The 18,076-nt window shown below is 29.7% G+C and overlaps 2 protein-coding genes and 1 long non-coding RNA gene across 6 annotated transcripts; 1 reads left to right on the forward strand and 2 right to left on the reverse strand.

The window, feature by feature from the left end:
• Positions 1-1,506: 1,506 nt before the first annotated feature.
• On the reverse strand, positions 1,507-8,151 carry LOC126265555 (uncharacterized). Of its 2 annotated transcripts, XR_007548042.1 has the most exons (7): positions 8,069-8,151; positions 7,955-8,017; positions 5,686-6,009; positions 4,253-4,449; positions 3,861-4,058; positions 2,317-2,532; positions 1,507-1,933 (listed from the first exon to the last, which is right to left on the reverse strand). It is a non-coding gene; the product is annotated as an uncharacterized LOC126265555 (long non-coding RNA). The 2 variants fall into 2 exon arrangements; XR_007548041.1 differs by having other exon boundaries at positions 1,507-2,532.
• An 858-nt stretch (positions 8,152-9,009) lies between these two features.
• On the reverse strand, positions 9,010-10,289 carry LOC109605383 (E3 ubiquitin-protein ligase siah2). Its single transcript, XM_020021954.2, has 2 exons — positions 10,188-10,289; positions 9,010-10,013 (listed from the first exon to the last, which is right to left on the reverse strand). The coding sequence occupies exon 2, from the start codon at positions 9,782-9,784 to the stop codon at positions 9,032-9,034; it is 753 nt and encodes a 250-aa protein (XP_019877513.2). The 5' UTR covers positions 9,785-10,013; positions 10,188-10,289; the 3' UTR covers positions 9,010-9,031.
• A 921-nt stretch (positions 10,290-11,210) lies between these two features.
• On the forward strand, positions 11,211-17,423 carry LOC109605384 (LIM domain-binding protein 2). Of its 3 annotated transcripts, none has more exons than XM_020021955.2 (2): positions 11,211-11,315; positions 11,975-13,495. In XM_020021955.2, the coding sequence occupies exon 2, from the start codon at positions 12,115-12,117 to the stop codon at positions 13,375-13,377; it is 1,263 nt and encodes a 420-aa protein (XP_019877514.1). In that variant the 5' UTR covers positions 11,211-11,315; positions 11,975-12,114; the 3' UTR covers positions 13,378-13,495. The 3 variants fall into 3 exon arrangements, with proteins under 3 accessions (XP_019877514.1, XP_049823852.1, XP_019877516.1); XM_049967895.1 differs by lacking the exon at positions 11,975-13,495 and adding an exon at positions 16,194-17,423 and having other exon boundaries at positions 11,224-11,315; XM_020021957.2 differs by lacking the exons at positions 11,211-11,315; positions 11,975-13,495 and adding exons at positions 15,551-15,659; positions 16,194-17,423.
• The last annotated feature ends 653 nt before the right edge of the window (positions 17,424-18,076 follow it).

Below are 18,076 nucleotides of genomic sequence, written 5' to 3' on the forward strand. Positions count from 1 at the left end.
ATAGGGAGGACAGGGCGGGGGAGGATGGGCGGCTAAGGCCGGTGGTTTTTTTAGTACACTCCAAAAAAATTCATGATTTAAGAGGTTTTTCCTGCACAGATTGGACTCATTTTTCACACACAGATGCATAAAGACCTAAGGCACGTTATGGTCTTTAAACAAGATAAATTCCTTGAAAATTCAATGAGTTTACTTACTTTATTCTTCCCTATCTGTACATAACCTATACATCATGGCATAGCGACTTCTCGTTTCACAAATCATTCCGTTATTGATCATACATCTTACTATTTTCATTCAATTATTATTCAACTTTACTTTACTAATATTAAACAAACACATATTTCATACTTTCGAATATCTTCCCTTATTCCACATTAATTATGGCATACATAACCTATTTGACTTATCACGTTAAATTTCTTTTACGACGTATCGTACCTTTATTTGCTCATCTTACTATTTTCGATGATAATATAATCAATTTTGCTTTACTGACTTTAAACCAATACATATTTCTTACTTAAGAGTTTCTTTTTTCATGTACATCGATTATTCCATATATAACCTATAAGTCTTGTCATAGACTTAGACACTGTGTGTTTCTCAATTTTTAAGTGTTTTTATTTAAATCGTCATACTCAAATAAAATTACCACATTTAATTTGAATTACTTCTTGTTTTCATGTACTTTAATTAATTTGTTTCAATTTCACATATTACATTTAACAACCTTAATATTCCTTAAAACTGTATAAAATATTTACAATCACTTTGTGTTTATCAAACTACATGCTTTATTATTAATACATTTATTTTAAATTAATTATGATTCTAATACTAATATTTATTAAATTAACAAATGGCTGTAAATTTTTCTTTTATGTATTATAGGCAACCCATATTACCTCTTATGTTGCTTAAGTATTTATTGTATTTGTCGTTTTAATGTGAAACAAGCAAAATATTATATATTAATTATTTCATTTATTTATTATATTTATTGTTAGTGCGTTTTAGATTCATTGGTATACGATTTTGATACAGTTACTATGTGGTTTTCATAATAATTTAAATAAAACACCAACCATTTATTTATAATCTTTTAAATATGATAATATTAAAATATTACAAATTCTCCAAATTCATTAAATTCATTAAATTCATTAAATGGTCCCTTGAATTGAAAATTTACATATTCTGTTCTTGTCATGAGTTCTATTTATCAATTTCCTATTTTATTCATTTAACCGACTATTACTTCTTTGATACTGCTTACAATTATGCTTTTTCTAATCTAACCGTTATCTCATGGTTAGTTTCTCTTAATAAATGTTAAAAACTACACCACTGCTACAATATGTGGTGTTTTCATCTATTTATTTTAACATTTTATTGATAAATGACTCTCTATATCCATATAACAATATGTTTATCTATCACCACTTATCATATTAAAACCTTATTCTATTTATTGATAATCTACATTATTTACAATTACAATAATTCAATCACATTTCTTTATTGGTTAATGCCTTAATTAAACTTCTTATTTCAGTAATAACATGGTTATTATACAACGATCTTATGAGTCTCTATTTCTTTCATCACGACACGTTCTTCAAATTACCAAATTACTCTATTAATTTAAGAGAAAATCTAATACACTATTGATTTACATATGTCAATTATGAGGTATTTTACATTTACATAACGTAGTAAAAGTCAAATTTTGACTATCACCTAGGATATTAACAGTCTAATTTGGTTTTTCAATTATTTTTATTACAAAAATAAACAACAAAAATAGATCACTCATACAGTCATTAAAATAAATAAATATAGTATGTAAGGTAAAATCACTAAACCCGATCTTCAGCCTAATATTTCTGTCGGAACTATTTTTAAACATTTTCTTCTTTAACTTCTTTTTCTTCATAGTCGTGGTCATCCGTCATTGTCAAATAAACATTAACATTAACATTAACAAAAACATAAATAAATACGATAATAGGCCAGCCTAATGATTTACAGTTCCATATAAATTAAACTAAATTTTGTGACTTAGAAGAAACCGTCCCCTGTGGGATCGTTCACCCATATATTGTGCAATTCTCAAATAAATTAATGTGTATTTGTTTTAATTTGTATAATGTGCAAAGTATTTTAGATTTTAGTGGTACATTTGAGAGGCTTAAGAAATGCCTAATGAAAATATTAATAATTTTTTTAAAAAATGACCCACATTAAATGTGAAATTACAAGAATGCGACAACAATAAACGATAAACTAAGCATAAAATAAAAATATTCTTACCTATTTTAATTCGGTATATTATTCACTTCCATAACAAAAGAACCGAAACCGAGGAGTTACCTCTTTTGCATTTCCTCTGAATGATATTCTATGTTATCTTGGATTCATTTTGTGTTGTTTCCTTACTATTTGATAGCGATCCACTCTTCATTATAACTGAGTTATAAAATGAAAGGTTTAGAAGGATTTCCATTTTAAATATCGCCATTGCACTCCCTGTATAAACAAAATTACAAAACTATAACATTCTTTACGTATTTATTAGTACGTTAACACTGTTCATACTACTTTAAAATATGTGGTTTATAAATAATATCAGTATCTTAATATATTTTACAAAATGATGTCATGAACACAATCAATTGATTATATTGTTTAAAAGTGCACTTGATCTGATGCCATCTGATAATCACAATATTGTAATCAGAGCTGATAAAACACCTGCGGGTCAACATGCAAGACGTTTTAATGCACCAACTATTGATGAAGTTGCTATCGTTGTAGTTGGAGAAAACTTTGAATCCCGTGATATTATTTTACATCGTCGGAATGATCAATTACAACGTATAAAGGAAACCCATTATATTTTGGCAAGGTGAAGATGGCTATGATTTCTCAATAAAAATGATCAATCCCATTACAGGTAATTAAAATATTAATTTACCTATGGCGATAATATCTCAGTCAATATATTATGCTTATAGTGTTTTATTTAATTATTTTTAATTCACACCGAATTATTACCAGGGTGACGGTTCTGTTCAGGATAATTTTTTGCAAAGAATATAAAAAAGATAAGAACAAAACACTGCCAGATTACAAATTTTTTGACAGGACGAAGTCTGTCGGGTCAGCTGGTTGTCTTATGAAAATTAAGACATTTAAAAAAGCCCTCCTGGGGGTACCTTTGAAGATGGTACTCGTCGTTGATCTGTTTCCTCACATAAACGACTTTCTCATAAATAACAATGAAATTGACATTTTATTTCTTTAAGAAAGCATTTAAATTTCGGAATATCTGGGTTTGATAATTACAATAACCCTCGATTTGTACATAAAACATATGCTGAATTTTTATGTGCAAACTATTTAACAGATACAACCTGATATTCTCGAAGTATTATTGACACTGGTGGATTTGTTAAAAGTGATAAAAGTATTCACAAAAAAAAAAAAAAATAAATTAGGACGAAATATTTGACATCATTTAAGTTTAAATAGACTTCTTAAGAGCGGAAATATAGCTTTAACAACAATTTCTCCTCCCTATATATATATATATATATATGAAATAAGGATAGAAGACAGTTGGAGATGGCTATGATTTAATCGAATACAGTGTGTATTTATAAGAAAAATAAATGAGGGCAAAATATTGGCACTACTTATGTACTTAAATCATCTCTGGATAAAGGTAAAAGAGACTTCTTAATATGTCCATTGGTCAATTACAGTTTGTGGAAGTTTTCTCTCTTATGTCAAAAGGAACCTTCAACGTTTAATATTAAATATTACGAATCATCATCAAGGAAAGAAATTTTTACCTCTTAAAAGAATAAGTTTTCCAACATCTTCTTCCTTGACATGTCTATGATTATTAAACATATTAAATTGCGACTTGCAGCAACCAACCCTTTAGAAAAAGAAGCAATTTTTCTGTTAAAAACTGGATATATATTCTTCATAGATCCTCGACTCCGAGTTGACAACTCACATCTTTATTGGATACGTTTTCGAATCACCTGAAACATAGGTTAGATTAGACATATTAGAATATTTATTGTATATTTTATATTTTATACTTTTTATATTTTATATATTATTTTTTCTTCGTATAACTTTTTTTAAAATATCTTATTTCGTAAAAATGATCCACATTAAATATGAAATTTTATACATTCATATATACATAATAAAAGATAAGAAATATTCTTACCTTTGTTAGTATGGTTCATATACATAATGAAGAAGCCACGATTCTTTTCAAATTGTTCTGAATGATATTCTATGTGATCTTGGATTCAATCCGTGCTGTCTCCTTATTTTTTGATAATGATCCTCTCTTCATTATAATTGAGTTATAAAATGGTAGCCTTAGAAGGATTTCCATTTTAAATATCGTCTTTACCTTCCCTGTAAAAACAAAAATAAAAAATTAATAAATTCTTCACATATTTATTAGTACTGTTCATATTTTTAAAAAAACACGACAAAATAGGTGGTTTAAAAAAATTATCAGTACTATATTATAATAAACAAAGTTATGTATATTACAATAGATAATATAGAACATCCAAATAAAATAAATTCATTATTTTATCACTGGGAAAGTTTATAAAAAAATTTTATATTACAAATGAAATCAGACCATTGTTAATTATTTCATTTTCAATGTCATTTTTGCGACATATTTGAAATTAAAAATATTTTTGAAGAAAGATTCCTTTTAAATGATGTACCAATGGAGTCCCTTTTGCTCACTCAAAAATTTGGGAGTTGCATCTGCCAATCGAAGGTTTAATGTGGCTATAAAATTTTCCTTTGTTCTACCCTTTATAACCAACCAATTTTTAATATTTGTAGCTTAGGGCTCTAAATATTAAATAATTAACATAAATTTTACTAAAAAGAAAAATTTGTTAAGTATTATATCACATAAGGTGGGTAATATAAATTTAAATCAGGGGTCATCCAAATTTGTCAAAATAACATTATCAAACTAAATATTTACTAATACTTCTTGTTGATTACTGTTGTTATTAATAATTATATTTACTCAAAATTAATGGAAATTTTACATTTTGATTAAATATAATTATTTATTATTATTGTCTCTAAACTTAATACTTAATACTTAAGACTCATTGTTGAATATCTTTTCTTATTATATGAAGATTGTATTAACAATTAGGGACAAATATTATTAAAATTATTAAGCATATTTATCAATATCTCTGATCGAAAAGAGTGTTATATGAATTGAAAAACTACAAAATATTTAAAAAATAAAATAGGAAACTCTATTTAAAAATTCTAAAACAATTCAATTTCAGCCAATCTTTGTAACATTGGTTTATTCATTATTAATTTTGAGTAATATTGATTATAAAAATTTTTAAACAATTCTTATGTAGTAAAATAAATACATCACTTACATATGTAGTAATACCCCCTTAACAGTGATTTATTTCAGTTTCATTATAATAAAAGCAATGATCAAAATATAATCCAAGAATGAGAAATTAACAGCAAAGAACATACGATAACTAACACAGAAAGGTAAATAATATTTTAAACAGGAATTAGATATGAACTGTTAAAAGTTTTTACTATAAATTGAATAGTAATGTAATAATATTACCTACTGACCTTTGAATTTATTGATCAAATCAATTTATTAATTTAAGATGGCACATGTTGGACCATGTGGTTTTTACACATTGACTCACATTGATAGACTAAAGGTACATTACACTAATGGTCTTGCTCCTTGTAAGTCTACGGTAACTTTGGACAAGCTTCGTTCAAAACTGCATCAGAAATAATGAAATTGGCCTCGAGTAAGGGAAGGTATAAAGCCATGCGCTCCGTCAGAGACCGTCTGTGCCCAACCGTCTGTCTGCTTTCAGCCAATGGGAATTGATTTTGCGTCCCACACCACACGGTTGTCAGTTGGGACGGTTGTGAATTAAACTAAAAATTAAATTAAAATTAAATTTATAAATATGTGTTTTGCACTAATCTTTAACTAATTCAATTGATTTAAACATTTTTGTTTTTTTTTATTTACATTATTATTAAAAATTTTAAAAAATATATCAATCTGATATGTTAATTTGATTTTTGAAAAATATAAAAATATTTTTTTAATTATTAATATTAATATCATTACACTATTTAATATTTTTTGTCAATTAATTATTAGACAATTAATGATGATTTTTCTTAAATAATTGTAAATTTTTGTAATATTTGAAACTAATAATTTACTGATAAATTTATATTTTTACAGTAATTTTCAACTAATTCTATTATATAATTAAATAATTGATTATGATTATAAATTTGTATTTTCAGTAACCTTTAACTAATTTAATTGATTTAAACACTTTTGTCTTTTTTCTGATCTTTCAATATTGGGTTTCCCTCTCAAGATCTGGATCTAAATTGTTTTATTTACTTAAGCACCTTCAGAAATATTAAAATATATTATCCAATCTGATATGTTAATTTGATTTTTGGAAAAAACATATTTTTTTATTATTACTCTTATTATTATCTCTAATCTAATTGAATTCTAAATAGTAAATAATATTTAGAATTCAATTAGAGTAGATTACCCTCTGTTCTACAGCCTCACAACTGACAAACGGTTCTAGCAAAAATCCAGGTAAAATGGTTTCTTTGTCAATGTACACCTACTTTTGCTTTGTTGCATTTTCTTCACTTCACAAAACTTTTACTAAAGTAATACTAATATCTCGATTTTATAAATAGCATATAGCTTGCTGATATTTAAAATATCATATACATATTTATACTGCTCTAGTTCAAGATTTGATAATAACGACAAAAAAATGTTACGACATAAGATATTTATATAATAATACAATATTTTTTATTGATTGTAAAAGTAAAGGTAAAAGTAACAATTGTTATTGGTATGATAAATATATATTTTTCCTACAATTCTTATCAATTGTAACTTGAATATGCAATGAATTGTGTTTTATTTTAGATAAAATTTATGGCATATGAAGGCATATATGTGAAACAATGAAACAATCAGGCAGAGTTATCTATCAATTTATCCAGTCCACATAACAATAAATAACAATGTGAAAGAAAGTCTAATTAAGAATTTGAACTATTCAAAATCAATTTCTAAAGTGTTTATTATTAATATCCAATTCAGGAACATGGTTACCAAGTTTTACTAACTGAATTTAAGCATACACCTCTTTATAAGAGTAGAATACATTTATTTGATATTTTTTCACAAATTATCTAATTGACTGCCCAGTATTGTTGCTGGAAGATCTAAATTTTAAAAACAATTTATTGTCACAGATCTTGAATAAACTCTTCAGCAAATTCACCAATTAGTTGTCTGTTCTCTTTTTAATGGTATTTACATCTCTCGATTATTAAAGAAATATTAAATGCTAATAATACTTTCGTTCCTTATATTTTAAAAATGCTTTTATTTTGTAGAAATAACTATGACAACTTATTACTCAAGGTCTCTTTTTTATTTATTATGAAGTTTTATTTATGATAATACTGTTTTTTAAATGTTTCCTTTTAATTTTTGTCCTGTAAGTTGATGTTTGTCTGTTTTATAATAAAGAATTATTATTATTATTTATGTATGAATTAAATACAGCAATAAGTTTTGCAACATTGTAAAAATAATGTCAAATAATAATTCTTTTTTCTAATAACCATTTCATTCATATGTAATTATTTAGACCTAATTTGAATTATAGAATAAACAACGAAGGAGGTATTAAAAAACATAATTAGCCAAAAGTGACAAATAATTTGCACAAAAAAGATAAAATATATAAGCCCAAAGGAAATCTTATTTACGATCAAAGATTAAATATATTACATAATTATTTAAACACTGACTTACGTGTGGGTGTACAATTTTTCATCATGTTTTCATCGTTTTCATGCTCATCCATTTTACATATGCCTGCAACATAATGAAAATAAGTTTTTGAAAAAAGATAAAGAAGTTACTAACCTGTTATCACAAGAATATTATCAGATGGAAGGATGTAACAGGAAGCCGTTATTGACACATGGCGAGGTTATGATTGAATAAATCAGTATTATTGGTTGCCTAAGTTGTGCATCAATATAATACAAGAGTGGTACTAACCAATGCTTTTATACTGAATTTTCTAGCCTTAGCCTTTAATTTCTAGAGCATGCAGGGCCAACGTACAAAAAACCAAGTAACATATGAAATCTAATCTTTCAAAGCTGTGAAACTATATTCATTCAATAATTTGGAACTAAATACTCCCAATGATATTGTCAATGCATTTGTGAAGCCCTTGACAGAAGAATTCAGGTGGATTACATTTATACTGATTCTGCACTTCACCTCATATCATTACATTCTTAGAATCTTACCTCAAATGGGGAAAAAACTATGTCTTTCTTTCCTTAAAGTATTATATGTGTTTTGGAGTACCACAAAGATCCATCCTTGGTCCTCTTCTTTTCAACCTCTTTATTTATGACGTGTTGTCTAAGTTAAATTGTCCTGCACTGGCCTATGCTGATGATGTCATAATTTATAATAGTATCAAGGATTCCTGTGGCACTGATTTGTGTCTGGTATTGAATGTAGATAAATGTTATTACATCGGCTTCTCTAAAAATAATCATTCTTATACAAGGAATTGTACTTGTAGAGTGTTAGGTCACTCTATATGTCTGGATCACACAAGTTCTTAACTTATTATATTATTACAATTTACTTATAAAACATATATTTTCTTATATACATTGAATAATTTATTTATATAACTTTATTGAGCCTCTTTTTTGTATTGTTATTGTTGTTTAGAGAACCAATAAAATCATTTACTTATATATGCCATGTTTATATAAATATATAGTACGTTTAGTTTAATAAAATACATTTATCAAGCTAATTATTTTTATTTTATTTATTAATAATAAATACCATTGCAATTTACAAGATTAAATTTCTCTTCCGTGTAATAGTAATACGATAAAAAAGCTTCCTGCTGTTTTTTAAATTGTTGACCACATGCAGTGGAAATGTCAGGCGATTCTCATTATCAATTTTGTGTATTCCAAAGTCCTCGAATCTGGAACAAGTCCCAGCCCCACCGGCCTTCCTGCCATTCCCATTGAATGTGAACTCAAAATTGTACCTCTTGTCTGGCCCAGATGTCAAAACGTACACTCCTACATGTAGGGCATCAACATCACCGTAGAACGCCAACAGAAACAACCCCTCATCATGTTTGACAATCTCCCTCCAGCAACGGTCACGAGATAAAACGGGCACGCAGTAACTCCTGTTCAAGTCCTCCAACAAGTAATGCTCGTTCCTTGCGTGTTGTTCCAGTTGTCTTGGAGTACCGTCCCACGTGCACTCATGCGTGAAGGCGAAAGGACAGAAATACTGCTTCCTTGCGCATTCGCCCTCGTGCACCCTCATCGCCGGACCCAAACCCTCGAATGTACACCCCGCGTCGGCGTACTTGCACGGAAAGTGCAGCTTCTCGAACAGACGTTCCAGACACAAGTTGCGGGCTCCCTGCTTGCAGCCTCTGCACATGGGGCATTGAGTGATCTTGTTGAAGCAGGACTCGCAATATAGGTGGCCGTTGGAGCACATGTTTATTGGGGGCTGCATGTAATTGAAGCAGACAGAACATTCGAATTCGCAGATCAGATTGTAATTAATTTGGGACATGGTAATGGATTTTTGTTATCTGTTTTGCCTTATTTTACTGTTTGATTGTATCGGAGTTACTTTTCCCCATCAATATATACAAATTTGTGGCCTTTCAATTATTTACCTCTTGATTTTATTGTGGATTTTGTTAATCCATTTGATTAGATGATGTTATTGGTAATAATTCTATTTATTGTACCTGTTTTATAGCTTCATACTACGAATCTCATCAAAAATTTGTTACCTACTGTTAAAATAATATGTTTAGATTAATAAACAACAATTATATGCATGTTTATATGTTTTTTTATTATTCAAATATATTACGGGCTGTACAAGATCATGACAAAATATAAATACAATTGAAATAACAATTAATGTACAGTCATATTATTTATGAATAGTATTTGTATTTACTTACTTAAATTACAATGATTTTGATTTTTAACATTATTTTAATTGTTTGCATCATTGTCATCATTAATTTCATCAATGTACAGTATATACAGTGTCACACTTTAAGAAGGCGATTGGAAGTGGTAGTTGTTGACAAGTTGTATCTACGAGGGCAAAATGACCAGAAAAGTTCTGCATCTATGTAAAAAATATATAATAATTGAATTATTGTATAACAATTTCTAAATTAAATTTAAATATTAAAATAAAAAGTATTTTATTTTGTATCAATTCATTATAATTAGTATTACAAATTCAACTATAAAATCAAATAGATAAGCAACTGGCCTGTCTCGGCCAGCAAAATTTTTTGAAAGGAGGTTTTATATTAAAAACAGAGGCTGTCAGTTCTTTTTCTATATTTTGTTTTCAAAGCGGCCATAGTAGAAAAACCGGCTTCGCAAAATACAGGATGTTAAACGTGTTACGAAATGCTCTTGTTTTCAGTGGAGAAAAAGCATGATCCATCCCTGCATAAAATTTTAAAACAGATTTATTACCAAATACTCTTTTGACTGGGCCAGTTGCAGTGACCCCTGTGAATATTTCTTCTTCGTTGGGAGATATTCGGGATAAAAATGCACCATCTTCACAAATGCAGATAAAGTAGTTCGCTCTGCAGTTCCTGTTAATTCTAACACTTCTAATCTGTCTTCATCTAAAGTCAACAATATTTTTGTGAACTGTTGTTAAATTCACTTGAGTTTCTACTACAAAATTTTTTATTCCTCTCCCTTTTTTAAAGTTACATTTTTCCTAGATAAAAAATTTATCAATGAGAAGTTATTTTGTATGGAACAAAGTTACTGATAGAATTGACACAGAAATATTTTCAACAGAAAAAAAGTCCTAAAACTTGATAAAATTTGGGCACCGAATAGCTAAGCAGACATGAATGAACGATCAATGAAGAGAACGAAGTATTTTAAACACCAACTGTTTAAGTTGTCAGTCATGTGTATTCATAATACATCATAGACAGAACAACACCGGTTGTTAGTAATAGTGCACTTCATGTGTGGTCCTGACTGTATGTATATATGCTTGAATTAAATATTTTCTGCTGATGATTTATGCTGCCCAACGCTCTTAGGTACTGTTCTATTCAAATTTATCTAGTCTATATGTCTCCTTGTATGCACATACGTGTTCTTTGTGATTGACAGCATCTTGGTGTCATGTTTTTTTCTGCTCTTGTGGTGCTGTTCTTGGTGTTAATTGTTGTTCCTGTATTTTGTTTTTGTTGTAACTGGGGGCGACTTGGTAAATAATCTTTTTCCTTACTTAAGCTTATCCCAGCCGTGGTTTTCCTTCTCTGACTAAGCCCTTGCCACTGATGAGTTAAAGTGAAGCGCCGTTACCTAATCCTGTTCTTATTGTGTGTAGTTTTGCTTATATCATGTTGTGTGTCTGTGGGGGTGGTTATAATAGCTATTTCTTTGAGATGAGAGTGATATTTTACTCGGTCTGTAAGAAGTCCTTTAACCCAACATGCTCCAACCTAGAGCTATCAGTCTTAAGTTAGAGATTTTGTTTAAGTTGCGACGTTTTGGATTAACAAGTGATTTTTGCTTATTGATATCGTCGTGTATACTTGATGATGATGATATACTTTTCCATTATTTAACATGCCATAGGACTCTTATTTAGGGCCTTTGCTGTTCCTTATTTTTATTACAAAGTATGTTGATTCACTCAATCAGTGTGTCTTAATTTTAAAATAGCATCATTTAAATAAATTTAATGTTCTAGGTGGGAAAAACCTTTCAACGTCTTCTCAAGCATCTGATTGGAAACAATTGCCTTGCACACCTTTTGGATGAATTCGCACGGTGCTTTTACCGATTCCTCAAGGAAACTCATTAAAAGAAATTTATGAGTACCAATCAAAAATGGAGCACACCAGGCATGTACATATAAATGTGTGTGATAATCAAAACGTAATTGTGAACGAAGATATTCCTGGAAGCAGCCAACTTACGAATCAAGTATTTAACGAGGGGAACCAATTTGTGCCACAAGGTCATTACGAATTTGTAATAGAAGGGAACTACCTAGTGAACCGATATGTGATTCAAGAAAATCCTCAACATATTGACCAAGATAATAACCAATTTGTAAACCTTGATGACCAACGACCAATTAATGTTGAGGGATATAATCACCAAGTTTTGACTCAAAGAAATCACGTACCAGTTCATGGTAACCTCCAGGTCGTGCCTGAAGAAAACCTCTCAGCTATGTCTGAGGAGGACTTTGATGAGTTTGAAGACATTTCTGATTTATCTTTAGAATCAATAGATAATAGCATGCATTCATATGCTTTAACTATTGATGACTCAGAATCAATAGATAACCCAAGGAATTCTCATGCCTCAAAGAATGAACCAAAACCACCTGGCCCCCCACTAATGCCTGAAGTAAACCTTGATGACTTTGAAGAGGTTACTGATCTACCACCAGAACCAATAGATAATAGCATGAATTCACATGATTCAAGCAAGGTACTAAGACCACTTGAGAGATCGGGGTACATTAGTAGAACACCGCGTAGACTTACCTCGTCAGTTGACGCAGAAAATCCGTATCAGGTGTTGACCTCTCTCAATCAGAGATTGGCTGCCAGTCCTTACCATTGTAGGGAAGCGTGGTGGGAAAGTTTGGTCAACGACTTCTTTTACGACGACGCGTGCATGGAATTCTACATTCCAATTCACGGACAAGTAAAAAAGTATAAGTTAGACAGGGCGTACATTCCAGCATTCTTTCGCAGTTTGTACCCGACACGCAAAACCAGTGTCAGCTTCGAGGTGGACGGTAACATAAAACGGAAAAATAAACTAGTATTATTAGAGTCGGATTTGATCAAATGTGAAATGGATCATGGTGAACCGTTATATGTAACCATCAAGATTGAAGGGAAATCCATCATGGTACTTCAGAGTAATCCCATAGGCAATATGAAAATAAGGAAATGGTGTTGGAGGACGATTTACTTGAACGACTTTATCAATGACAATAAAATCATTGATACTTATAAACCAGTTATAGACAAGTTTATATCCTTAAGCGGCTGGCCTCAGTCTACAATGGAGTTATTGTGGAGTCGCGGAGGAAATGGACCGCCGCCATGTTTCCAAACAAATGGAACTTAAACGGACGCGAGATGAAATAGACTTTTTTTATTTGTATTTGTATTATTTGTATATCTGTATTTTTAATATTTTTATATTTCATACAATGGTTTTCTAATAAAAACTACCTAAATTATTTCATGTAGTGTTTTCATTTATCATAACTTAATTGTACATAAACATACATATTTTTTTGCCAAACTTTTTTGAAGTGAAAACTTATTTAGCCGCGTTGGGCAAAATCTTATGGGTTCGCGTCACCGACATGCTCATGACTGGCGCACGCGCATTAGACACTTTATGGATGTGTAAAATCTCGTGTATTGGCGTTACCGACATGCTTATAGCAGTATATCTGTAGTGACAAAGAAATATCTTAAATTTTATATAAAAAAAATAATTTAAATAAATTAAAAACAAAAAATTATGTGATACTCTTAATTATAAAATAAAATTTGAATTAAACTTCCAACATTTAAAAATAATTTTGTAGTTTTTGGTTGCCAGAAGGGCACTATAAAAATAATGTGGGATTGGATAGATCAGATCATAGTTGCAAATTTTACTTAAACAGTAACAACGAAATGTTTTAAATTTTATATAAAAAATTAAACTTAAATTAATTAGAATTGAATGGTAAATTAATTGATTTATAAATAATAAATATAAACGTTTAAATACATTCAAAGAATATCATTATGCTAATTAAATAAATACATAATTACATACAAATCGGATATTGAAAATGTTAATTTCATAATTAATATTTATAGATTTCCTATTTAAAATTTATAAATTATTTAAGATATTATGGCTTACTCGGACCAAATATAAGAAATGACTCCTTCACATACCAAAATCAGTGCATTCAAACTTCATATAGAGTAGGAAAAGCATATGACCCGTCTGAATTTAGAGAGAGATAGTATGCATGACAGAGACAATAGAAGTCTGTCCCATAGTGGGAAACTTCTACTGTCTCTATTGCACATGATGTCTCTTTCAGGATACATATGGATCAAACTCTTTTTGTACTGTATAAATATGATAATCACAGATCACAGATAATCATTTACAAATATAAATTTCTAATCTGTAATGTCTATCCGTTCTAATCTATTTGTGAGTTATAATTTTTAGGTGTAAGTGAATATCTTTTACAATAAAAAATATGAAAAACTTGGTATAGTTATATGTATATAAATTATATGGCATACATCATAGAATGTTATGTACACAACTCAAGATTATATTTTTAACGTGTTAAATATTTTTATTTAAATTTTCACGAACAATATGAATAATATTTTGACAACAGTAAATGGGAAAATGTGGCACAAAAAGATACTTTATCAATTAACTTAGAATTACTAATTACAAGGAATTATCCAAAGTGGAAATGGTAAATACTTTAATAATTTATCTTACATTTTTGTAATTCATATTCATTAAAGGAGTTTTAAAGAGGTTGATTGATTATGTAAATAGTTAGGAAATGTTTAAAAATGTGGCATAATAATGATTTTATCTTAAAATAGTACAGTTTTGTTGATTGATAATTAATAACATTGAAACTCCTAAATTTTGGACGTTTAATTTTATATTATTCTAATATATAATAGTAAGAGTACATTTAACAACTAATTATGCTCAAGTGCTATTTGGTACGGAATGTCACACAAATTTTATTTATCAATTAATAAAAATTTTTAATTAATATTAAGTTATTGTGTTATTATATAATATTGTGTTATTAATATTATATTGTAAATTGTATATTCAGTATATTATTAACTTTAATTAATATTAAATTTTAATAGCTTAATAATAATAACATAAGTAATTAAGCATTGGAATTAGAAAAGTAGAGTTTTTTGTGAGCTCCTATATATACCTAAAATTACCGGTAAAATTGGCAAAGAAATATTTTCAACAGAAAAGAAGAAACCCTAAAATTTGATAAAACTTGGATACAGCTAAGCAGATAAAAACGGTCAAAGAAAAGAATGAAACTTCTCCAACACCAATCGTTTAAGCTGTCAGTCAAAGAAACGCAAATCAAATTGGCTCTCTGAAAACGTCAGAAAATAATTTAAATCAACGTCGACCTACAAACACAAACATTCACAAAACATGATCTTTACAAAAACTAACCAATACACATGTATTCATAATATATTAACAGACATAAGAACAACACCGATTGTTATTGACAGTGTGCTTCTTGTGTGATCCTGACTGAACGTGTTTATGCTTGAATTAAATATTTTCTGCTGATGATTTATGCTGCCCAACGCTCTTAGGTACTGTTCTATTCAAATTTATCTAGTCTATATGTCTCCTTGTATGCACATACGTGTTCTCTGTGATTGACAGCATCTTGGTGTCATGTTTTTTTCTGCTCTTGTGGTGCTGTTCTTGAGGTTAATTGTTGTTCCTGCATTTTGTTTTTGTTGTAACTCGGAACGACTTGGTAAATAATCTTTTTCCTTACTTAAGCTTATCCCAGCCGTATTTTTCCTTCTCTGACTAAGCCCTTGCCACTGATGAGTTAAAGTGAAGCGTCGTTACCTAATCCTGTTCTTATTGTGTGTAGTTTTACTTGTATCATGTTGTGTGCCTGTGGGGGTGGTTGTAATAGCTATTTCACGAGAGTGATATTTTACTCGGTTTGTAAGAACTTTAACCCATTAGGCGTGCCACAGGACTCTTATTTAGGGCTTTTGTTTTCCCTTATTTTTATTACAAATTATGTTGTTGTCTTAATTTTAAAATAATATTATTGCATATGTATAAAAATTATGCAATAATTCAACTCCAATAATTTAATGTTGTAGGTGAGAAAATTCGTGCATAAAATATCTTCCTCAACATCTGATTAGAAACAACTGCCTTAGACACCTTTAAAGAAGTTTACGAGTCATTGTCAAAAATGGGGGACATAAGGTATTTAAATATAAATGTGTGTGTGGAAGAATACACCGACGACTCCGAAGAAGAAGTTTCTTCTTTTTCATCAGATTCAGGAGATAATCCACCTGCTCCAATTGACTTAGATGCAATAATAGCTAGTGTTATGAATTCAAATGCCCCAAAGAATGAACCAAAACCACCTGGCCCCCCACTAATGCCTGAAGTGAACCTTGATGACTTCGACGAAGTTGCCGAGTTAGCACCAGAACCAATAGATAATGGCATGAATTTGCATGCTTCAAACAACTTAGTAAGATCATTTGATAGATCAGGGTACATTAGTAGAACACCACGTAGATATGTCTCGCCAGTTGACGCAGAAAACCCGTATCTCGTCTTGGCCTCGCTCAATGAGAGATTGGCTGCCAGTCCTTACCATTTTAGGGAAGGGTGGTGGGAAAGGTTGGTCAAAGACTTCTTTTACGATGACGCGTGCATGGAGTTCTTCATTCCACTTCTCGGACAAGTAAAAAAGTATAAGTTAGACAGAGCGAATATTCCAGCATTCTTTCACAGTCTGTACCCGACACGCAAATCCAGTGTCAATTACCAGGTACCACCAGGTAATATAAAACGGAAAAATAAACTATTATTACTGGAGTCGAATTTGATCAAATGTCAAATGAAACATGGTGAACCGTTACATATGACCGTCAACATGGAAGGGGAATCCATCATGGTACTTCAGACTAGTCCGATAGACAATATGAAAATAAGAAAATGGTGTTGGCAGACGACTCGTCTAAATGATGAGAAGAAAATCATGGAAGCTTACAAATATCATCGATACATCGTTGAATCGGATATAAACAAGTTCGTATCCTCCAGTGGCTGGCCTCAAGCTACCATGGAGTTATTGTGGAGTTGCGGAGGAAGTGGACCGCCGCCTGTTCCTATCCATGATTCTAAACAAATGGAACATAAGCGGATGCGAGATGGAGATAGTAATTCAAGTGACACCTGCAAAGTCCCTAGATTGTCTTGATGTAAGGTTTTTAATTTTTATTTTTATTTGTACTATTTGTATATGTGTAATTTTAATATTTTTATATTTCATACAATTTTTTCTAATAAAAACTGCTTAAATTATTTCATGTAGTGATTTCATTTATCATAACTGATTTGTACATAAACATACATATAAGCATGACACCCCCATAAAATTCGTATTTTAAGGTCCAATATGAAAACAACAAAAACTCTAAAACTACACCAGTTTTAGTCTAAGCACCTCCTGAAATGGGTATGTACTAAATTTCATAAAAAAATATGCTTAATTCTGTGGAAAAAGTAAAAATCATTTCCTTTTTTTAGATTTTTAAAAACTCTGGTATTTATTTATTTTGTCTTATTTTACTTATTTATTAATATTTATTTTTAGAGCCTTACATCCTCTGGATGCTACTGACTTTATCATGTTAAATCCAATCCTTGTAAATAGATTTTTTTCGCTGATCGAAGGGAATCTGAGGTTACTGCCTTATAGGAAGAGATGTGAGATTGAGATAAGAATCCTTGAGGTCTTTCTGCAGGATTAGATTAATTTGGAACTCTATGAATTTGAAAATTACTTCTGAACATCTTCTGAATTCTAACTAACAGTCTAATAGGGCGTGTACCAAATATATGATATTTTTGTGATTAGGCTAATCCGTATACAGTTTGACTACTACTTATGTATTTTGTATTTTTATACATTTTATATATTTTTTGTATATTTTTTATATACATTATATATTTTATAGTT

The sequence above is a fragment of the Aethina tumida genome, chromosome 5 (genome assembly GCF_024364675.1).
Source record: "Aethina tumida isolate Nest 87 chromosome 5, icAetTumi1.1, whole genome shotgun sequence".
Classification (NCBI taxonomy): domain Eukaryota; kingdom Metazoa; phylum Arthropoda; class Insecta; order Coleoptera; family Nitidulidae; genus Aethina; species Aethina tumida.

Coding starts and splice junctions, on each gene's coding strand:
- LOC109605383 (XM_020021954.2), bottom strand. CDS start 9,784: ATGTCCCAAATTAATTACAATCTGATCTGCGAATTCGAATGTTCTGTC.
- LOC109605384 (XM_020021955.2), top strand. CDS start 12,115: ATGGAGCACACCAGGCATGTACATATAAATGTGTGTGATAATCAAAAC.